This window comes from Puccinia triticina, chromosome 7A (assembly GCF_026914185.1).
Source record: "Puccinia triticina chromosome 7A, complete sequence".
Taxonomy (NCBI): Eukaryota; Fungi; Basidiomycota; class Pucciniomycetes; order Pucciniales; family Pucciniaceae; genus Puccinia; species Puccinia triticina.
The window spans coordinates 1,755,780-1,763,444 of record NC_070564.1 but is presented as its reverse complement, the minus strand read 5'-3'; the positions used below and the strand labels follow the sequence as shown (position 1 = coordinate 1,763,444).

General features: G+C 45.7%; 4 protein-coding genes across 4 annotated transcripts; 3 read left to right on the top strand and 1 right to left on the bottom strand.

Annotated features, from left to right (window-relative positions):
* Nucleotides 1-308: 308 nt before the first annotated feature.
* PtA15_7A211 (uncharacterized protein) lies at nt 309-1,117 on the top strand (the record flags this gene model as incomplete). Its single annotated transcript, XM_053170795.1, has 3 exons — nt 309-399; nt 606-867; nt 955-1,117. 3 exons carry the CDS (start codon nt 309-311, stop codon nt 1,115-1,117), a joined length of 516 nt encoding a protein of 171 aa, XP_053022040.1.
* An 882-nt stretch (nt 1,118-1,999) lies between these two features.
* Nucleotides 2,000-2,853, bottom strand: PtA15_7A210 (uncharacterized protein; the record flags this gene model as incomplete). Its single annotated transcript, XM_053170794.1, has 4 exons — nt 2,000-2,355; nt 2,430-2,477; nt 2,536-2,767; nt 2,833-2,853. 4 exons carry the CDS (start codon nt 2,851-2,853, stop codon nt 2,000-2,002), a joined length of 657 nt encoding a protein of 218 aa, XP_053022039.1.
* A 1,055-nt stretch (nt 2,854-3,908) lies between these two features.
* On the top strand, nt 3,909-4,622 carry PtA15_7A209 (uncharacterized protein; the record flags this gene model as incomplete). Its single annotated transcript, XM_053170792.1, has 1 exon — nt 3,909-4,622. The coding sequence occupies one exon, from the start codon at nt 3,909-3,911 to the stop codon at nt 4,620-4,622; it is 714 nt and encodes a 237-aa protein (XP_053022038.1).
* Nucleotides 4,623-6,179: 1,557 nt separating this feature from the next.
* On the top strand, nt 6,180-6,984 carry PtA15_7A208 (uncharacterized protein; the record flags this gene model as incomplete). Its single annotated transcript, XM_053170791.1, has 6 exons — nt 6,180-6,232; nt 6,297-6,342; nt 6,436-6,481; nt 6,574-6,604; nt 6,698-6,739; nt 6,825-6,984. The coding sequence occupies 6 exons, from the start codon at nt 6,180-6,182 to the stop codon at nt 6,982-6,984; spliced, it is 378 nt and encodes a 125-aa protein (XP_053022037.1).
* Between the last annotated feature and the right edge of the window lie 681 nt (nt 6,985-7,665).

Genomic DNA, 7,665 nt, shown 5'->3' with positions numbered 1-7,665 from the left:
AATATGCATATTATTATTAAGATTCATACAAAATAGTTTCTTCGGATGCAATTTTTTACCTGCCTGCCGTGTGGAGTCACATACACACATAGCTGCAGCAAACCACTTTTCTTGAAATACATACAACCTTTCGACGAAGTAAGTCTTTTTCCCTAAAGCTCTGTCTCTGGTTGCTCTGGTTGCCGGCAAGGCACAGCAGCGGTCTGCCCTCCAGAGCCCGCCAATCATTCTCCTCATCACAACCACATCACTCATTAACTGACATCCTTTTTTAATTTGCCATCTGAGATTTACGCAAAACAGTTTGAATGTTATATCCGAGTTTTCTCTACCTGGCGTGTCAGGATCCACGTAGCCGGGACAGCAAACGACCCTCTTTGGAATTCAACCCTCGACGAAGTAAGTTTTTTTCCCTAAACCTCTGTCTCTGGTTGCTCTGGTTGCTGGCAAGGCACAGCAGCGGTCTGCCCTCCAGAGCCCGCCAATCATTCTCCTCATCACGACCACATCACTCAGTAACTGATATCATTTTTTTAATTTACCATCTCAATTCATCAATACCTGGGTGACTATTGTCTCCTCCCAACGTGCCCTCGCAAACTAAGTCTGGTGTTTGCTTGCTCCAACCACCGAAGCTATCTTAAAACCTGAAGGACCCAGGTCGATCCGATGCAAACCCCAGCCCTACTTATCCTGGGATGGCGACCACCTTACTTATCCAAAGCTGGCGTCCCTCAACCGATTTCATTTGAATCGCCTGGGAATCCCTTCTGCTTCAGGTCATGTCATCGGTCCTGAAGTCCACGGCATTTATCGCTGCCGCCCTGCACGCTCTAGTCAAACCCCCGGCCACCTCACCTGCCTGAGGCGAGCCCTGCTTCAACTTTCCAAGAACCAGCTATTCGGCCGTTCTGAAGAACCCCGTCCTCTATGGTCCTACCCTGGCGTCGATAGAACCGGCACCATCTCTACACCTCTCCTCACCCAACCATCTTCATCGTTGGTCATCTGTCCGGCCCAAACACTCCCCTGGGCCGCGTCTCCGACATCAAACCCCCTGGGCCTCTTTCAAGTAACAACAGTCGTGACAGCCGATCAATCGTCAAATGCCAATTGATTGTTGCAGCTCGCTCTCGCTGAGTTGATCGGATTGGGCTCCCCCTGTGAAACAGATTCACCCAGTCCTCCCTGTCCTTGTCCAGCGTGCCCGCCGGCGCCTCCACCTGGTCCGTTGTTTATGATAAGACCGGCTCAAAATCCTTATCGTACTTGTTTGTAACCTCCCACAGACAGTGAACCAATGCCCCACTATCCTATCAAAGCCCTTGACCCCACTGATGCGCAACTCGTTCAATTGGATTGTCAACGCAATCAAAGCAGCCCGTGGTACGTCACCCATCCCGCACACAAACCCTATCCACATCAAAGCTGAGTAACAAAAAATTTGTAACCTCTTGTGTGCAGGTGAGCATCGGTCGTACAGTAGTGCCTTCTCGACAAACATCCCGGGCTCGATGCGGGCTCAATGTATGGCTCCGAAGAGGGTGCAGGGGGAGGAAGAACGGGGTCGTGCTCGTCGTCAGTCATTGCGTCGATGGCGACGACAACAAGGCGAGAAGGCGACGGCCTGATGGGTTGCAGGACAACTGGGGCAGAAACCTCGGAGGATGACAAAGAGGAGCTGGCTGACGATGAACCCAACGAGCAACATGTATTTGTAATGCTTTGAGCCCAGTTGCTTCAGGAGCCTTCAGCAATCAATTGATGTCATTAATGTGTGAAAACAAGCTGGTCTTTAATTGAAGCAAAGGTGGGCAACAGTGCGAATAAAGTTTCAATGATTTTTGACTACGTAGTAAGATAAATGGATAACAAGATATTCAGATAAGAGGACCAGTTTAAAAACTGGGAAGGATGAAATTGGAATAAAACAAAGAGTGTATACAAGGTGTTGTTTGTGCAAAGCAAGGAAAGGATATGAGTCAAACAACCTCCACAACTAATGTTCACCAGTTCCCAAACTGCTGTTGCCATTTCCACCTGTGTTTGTTCCCTCCGGACTAGAACTTGATGAGTGGGAGATGCTGTTATTGACCCGCAAGCGCTTAGGAAGATTGACGCGCAAGGGCTTAGGAAATGGGACCCTGGGAATTCGCACAAGATCAATGAGCTGGCTGTCCAGATCTAAATGAAGCATCTGCATTTGGGGTCCACTGAGGAAGCGGCTAGGCTTCATGATCCAACTGGGGTTAATCCTTGCTTTGGGTGCAATAACAACCTTGTAGCCTATGTCGGCAAGGTGTGCTTGAGTATCTGTCCAGGGCCATTTCTCACGAATGCCTGAAGTCGCTTCATCTTCAAAAGTCAATGATAAGCAAAGACAAAATTTCCAATGCTTTCTTGAACAACGACTGAGGAGTTGGGCTTACTGATCAACTGGTGCATGCGGTCAGTCACTGACATTCCATTTCTGGCACCTGTGAAACGATGCATGTTCAGTAACACCCAGATAAATGTTATACCAAGAAAGCTTACACCGTTTTTTCTTTGGTCTTGCCAGCGCAGCTAACTTGCTCTCAGTGTGCCCAGTGATGAACGACTGGAACCGGGCAGGGTAATGCTTCTTTTGATTGGAGTCAAGACTGAATTGAAGGAATGGTGTGGCCCCCGGTGTACTTTGCATGAATTGGAAGGCATGCGGACCAAGGTGATTGGAGACCCCGAAGATAATAAATTCTGCACTGTGTCTTGCACCAAGGCGGGTAGCCTTATTTCAAAAGGTTGAAGGGTCAGATTCAAACAGTGTGATGGTCAGATTGCCAAGCAGCTCACCTGCTTGAGCCATTCATCCATGTGTTCCTCCACCGTAACTGAATCCTTCTTGAAGGAGACTGTGCTCCGCAGATGAGGGGTCTCCAAAATTGATGCCAGGTTCCGAGCAACACTGGATGGTGGATTGGCAGAGAAAGTTTCTTCCTCAGATTCATCGTCAAGAGCTTTTTCTTCAGCTGTGAGCAAACTGTCTAAGTTTGTACACCTTCCTTGATTACCTGTTGATGGCCGCATACCATCCACATCAACAACTTGTTCCGCCACCGTAAGCGGGGCAGAAGCAGTAACGTAGGCACGTTGTTCCTCTATTGTCTTTCCGCGCCATATACTCGACACCTTCGCCCTGGCCTCCTCATTGTCAATTCCTTTGCTAGTTACTTGAGTTGAGAGTTGGATTAATGATGGATTGGGTTGTGAGGGAAGAAAGGCAGCCACTTGCCTCGGAAGACCTCTCTACAGAAGCCGAGAGACAACACCAATCGCGCCATCGCGCCATCGCGCCAATTCAGATTTTTTTTTGGACTGATCCTCCGAAATCCTCACACGCTACCTACATAACCTCCACAAAACATCAACACAACAACCAAGTGACCTCCCCCCCTTGCACGATTCCCTGTTGCGATGTAAAATCTGTTCAGATATTTGTTGGTTACCTACACCAACCAGGCTGTTCTACACATGTGACACATTTTCTTTCTCACTCATCCTCCAAAAACCTCACATGTACCTACATAACTTCTATCAAATGTACCTTACTAGAACAATTGCTATGTACAAACACTCGCATAAAGCGTAAAATATGTAAATAAATATATAATAAAATTTAACAAGCTTGTTGGAACCGCACTCAAACACATGATGTGAATTTCAATAAAACTCAATTGCACATGTACCCACCCCATCTACGTTACATGTAAGCCAACCTACATTCCATCGTGTGCCAATGAGAATTGAATGTTTGCACAAAAGTCATATCACAGCGTACACCAAGCAAGTGGCTTGCACAATCAACAATTTCCCCTTTTTCCTCAACTCAAGTACGGTACTCTACAAACTCAAGTACGGTACTCTACATAATGAACAATACAGCTTCTAGAACTTTTGATAGTAATGGTCAAATCAAGACTGATGGAAAAGCTCCTGATTACTCTGAATATGACCACGGACTTAGCGACAATCCAGATCATTTAGAAACATCTGATTACTCTGAATTCTCTGGCGATGACAACCAGTCTTTCTCATCCCCTTCTGATGGCGCTTCTGATTCTGAAAATGTTGATAACATAACACCCAACCTCTTGCCTCAAGATAGACGTGCTAAGAAACTAGTAGAGGGGCTTCTTAAATCTGGTCACAAAGGTCCTGAAATTCTTGCTATTCTTTCCCAGAAATATGGAATTAAACTGCTACCTCAAACTTTCTCTTGTAAAAGAAAGGAATGGGCTCTCCGAAGGTGTGATCTTGGCCCTGCCCCTATTCCTGTCCCACTATCTCCAGATATACGAGCATCAATTTTCTCTTCTCAATCCAAAGGTTTGAACCTGAAAGAGATGCAAGCACACTTGTATAAAGAGACTGGAGTTAATGTACACTGTTGTACAGTACAACGCTACTTGAAGAAACTCGGCATCCAATTACTTCCAAACGATCTTCTGAACGGCAAGATTACAATTGATCAAGTATTTGCTGCGATAAACGATGCTCGAGGAAATCTTCTAAAGGAAAATACGGGATATCGCAGGATGAGGATGATACTCATGAGGCATTATGATATTAGAATTCCCAGGTGAGTGAAGTCTTTACCATATCATCCAGTAGTCACTAAATAATTTTTCTGTTTTCCATATTAGGGACATTGTTTATGATGTCCTCAAACAGATTGATCCAGATGGGATGGCAGCTTGTCTTCGGCAGGCTTGTAAACACCGTGTTTATCGAACTCTGGGCCCCAACCACATATGGGCATGCGACGGTCACGACAAGTTGAAACGTTATGGGATTACGGTCTATGGATTTGTGGATGCTTGGTCTCGAAAGATCCTTGGCATGTTCGTTCATGTTACAAATAATGATCCGCGCCATATTGCAGTCTACTTTCTTCATCTTGTGTCAAAGGCTGGTGGCTTGCCATCCAAGTTAACTAGCGATTACGGAACAGAAACTGTTGAAATGGCCAGGCTTCAGATGCGCCTGTCCCATATTTACGAACGACTAACCCTGGAAGAATCAAAGAAACGAATGCACTACACCAAATCTGTTCACAATCAGAAGATTGAAGCCATGTGGTCTCAGATGATGAAGCAGCACAATAGATCAATCAAGGATGATATCTTGAGTCAAGTCAAAAGTGGATTTTATGATCCTGACGATAATGTTCAAAAGTGAGTATTTTAATTCCTACACTACACATTTACACGATTATAACTTGTATTCCTCAGGCTCTTGTTTCAATTCCTCTGGATACCAGTCTTTCAACAAAGTGTTGATGTCTGGGTCTATACTTATAACCATTACCAAAAACGCTATGATAAACTCACAACCTTGCCAACTGGTGTCAGCCCCGAATTCGCATACGGTACTCCTGAATACTTTGAAACAACTGATCAACTGCTCAAAGTACCCAGCAACGATATTGACCAACTCTCACAGGAAAGGTACCCTGATGTCCACGAAATGTTTGCACACACACCATATAATTTCCATCAAGTTGCTTCTACAGTTATGCAAGACTTGGGCTTTAAATTTTGTAATATTAATCTTGGTAATGTTTGGGTTGTTTTCCGACATATGCTTCCCCACATTCAAGAACACTTTTGCTCTTCTACCAATCCATCAAACTCATCAGAGGAATATGACGACCACGAGTCCAACTCATCAGAAGAAGAAATCGAAGATGACTTTTTCATGATCAATGATAGCTAGTACATGAATTACTCTTTTCAAATAGTTTCCTTGTACCACATAATCGCTTCCTCCAACCCTTTTTTATCATTAAAATTATTGTTATTACTTCCTTCCCTTCAATTCAGTTTACAAATGATATTCCAGACCATCACTCAACATGTTTGATTTGGAGCAACCAATTTGATTGATTGGAATCCACCAGGAGACTCCACCGGGTCTGCCCATCTGGCTCATAAGAGTTGTTTTTTTTGATGCCACTATGATCCGTGAAACTGCCCCCCTGTGAAACCTCCCTCAGATATGTGATTTATTGAAACCGACCTCAATTGAGAACTCAAACTAAATTCATCAACTCCCACCTACCCACTGCCCACATCCATCACAGTAAGTCGATTTATGAAGTGTCTCTAAGTCCATCTGCAGCTGTTTAGCTGGAGAGGGGCATGTTTTTCCTTTTGCAGCCAGCTCTCCCATCGACAACCGACCGCACGACGAGGTGAGTCAAACGATCGGTCTCTGCTAGTCGCCATGCTGACTTGATGGGGCCCTGCCTTGAACAGGAACCCCTCGGCCAGCTCTCCCATCGACGACCGACCGCACGACGAGGTGAGTCGAACGATCGGTCTCTGCTAGCGCCCCTCTGGAGAAGAGGGGCTGGTTATTCGCCATGCTGACTTGATGGGGCCCTGCCTTGAACAGGAACCCCTCGGCCAGCTCTCCCATCGACAACCGACCACACGACGAGGTGAGTCGAACGATCGGTCTCTGCTAGCGCCCCTCTGGAGAAGAGGGGCTGGTTATTCGCCATGCTGACTTGATGGGGAACCCCTCGGCCAGCTCTCCCATCGCCGACCAACCCCACGACGAGGTGAGTCGAACGATCAGTCTCTGCTAACGCCCCTCTGGAGCAGAGGGACTGGTTATTCGCCATGCTGACTTGATGGGGCCCTGCCTTGGACAGGAACCCCTCGGCCAGCTCTCCCATTGACGACCACACAACGAGGTGAGCCAAGCGATCATTCTCTGCCAAAGCCCCTTAGGAGCAGTGGTTATTTGTGAAGCTGACTCCATGGGGCTCCCTTTCACAGGAACCCCTCGGCCAGCCCTTCCATCTACCACCAATCACCCAACAAGGTGAGACCTGTGATCGGCCTCTCTCAAAGCCCCTCTGCAGCTCAAAACTTCATCTCTGTTTCAGCAGGTAGCAAACACACACCCACCCCTCTTCACAATCATGCTTTCACTTGAAAGCTGCCTCCAGCTAATCCGACAGTTACGCTTCACTTCAACTGATGGGGTACACTGGTTTTTGGGTAATGGAACTGAGTTTTTGCCCCCTGATGGAAAAAGATACTTTTTGACGTAAGAGTTCTGTCATCTCCTGCTTGTATTTCACTCACTAATAGTCAACCCTTTTCTGTCTTCTTTTCTGTTTCATACCTTCCAATTCTTATTCTTTCACTGGATTCTGCCACCAATCACCATATATGGGATTTTGATTTTTATGTGTGAACGTTCATCCTTGGATAAATGTCCTCATTTGAATCACAATATGATTGTGTTTATTCTCTTTTGATTTCAATTGGTCTTCCCATATATGGGGTTATTTCTTACTTGTGTGAATGATCACATGTGTTGATTGTCCTCATTTAATAAATAACAAAGTGGACAAGAAATCGTTAATATGAATAAAAGAGCCAGGTATAACAGTAAGAAGAAACTTGAAGAAGATGCTAAAGCAGCTGCAGCTTATATCAATACCTTTCACCTGGATACACGTACAATGAGAAGAAGCTACAATCCTCTTCCGTTATATCCTGTTTGCAAGCCAACTGGCAAGAGTCGGAGCGAGATTCGGGCAACTCATCCAACTATTTCCGAATTCACTGCAGCTGAGAAGATGATTCTTGATCCAAGCATTTATACCTT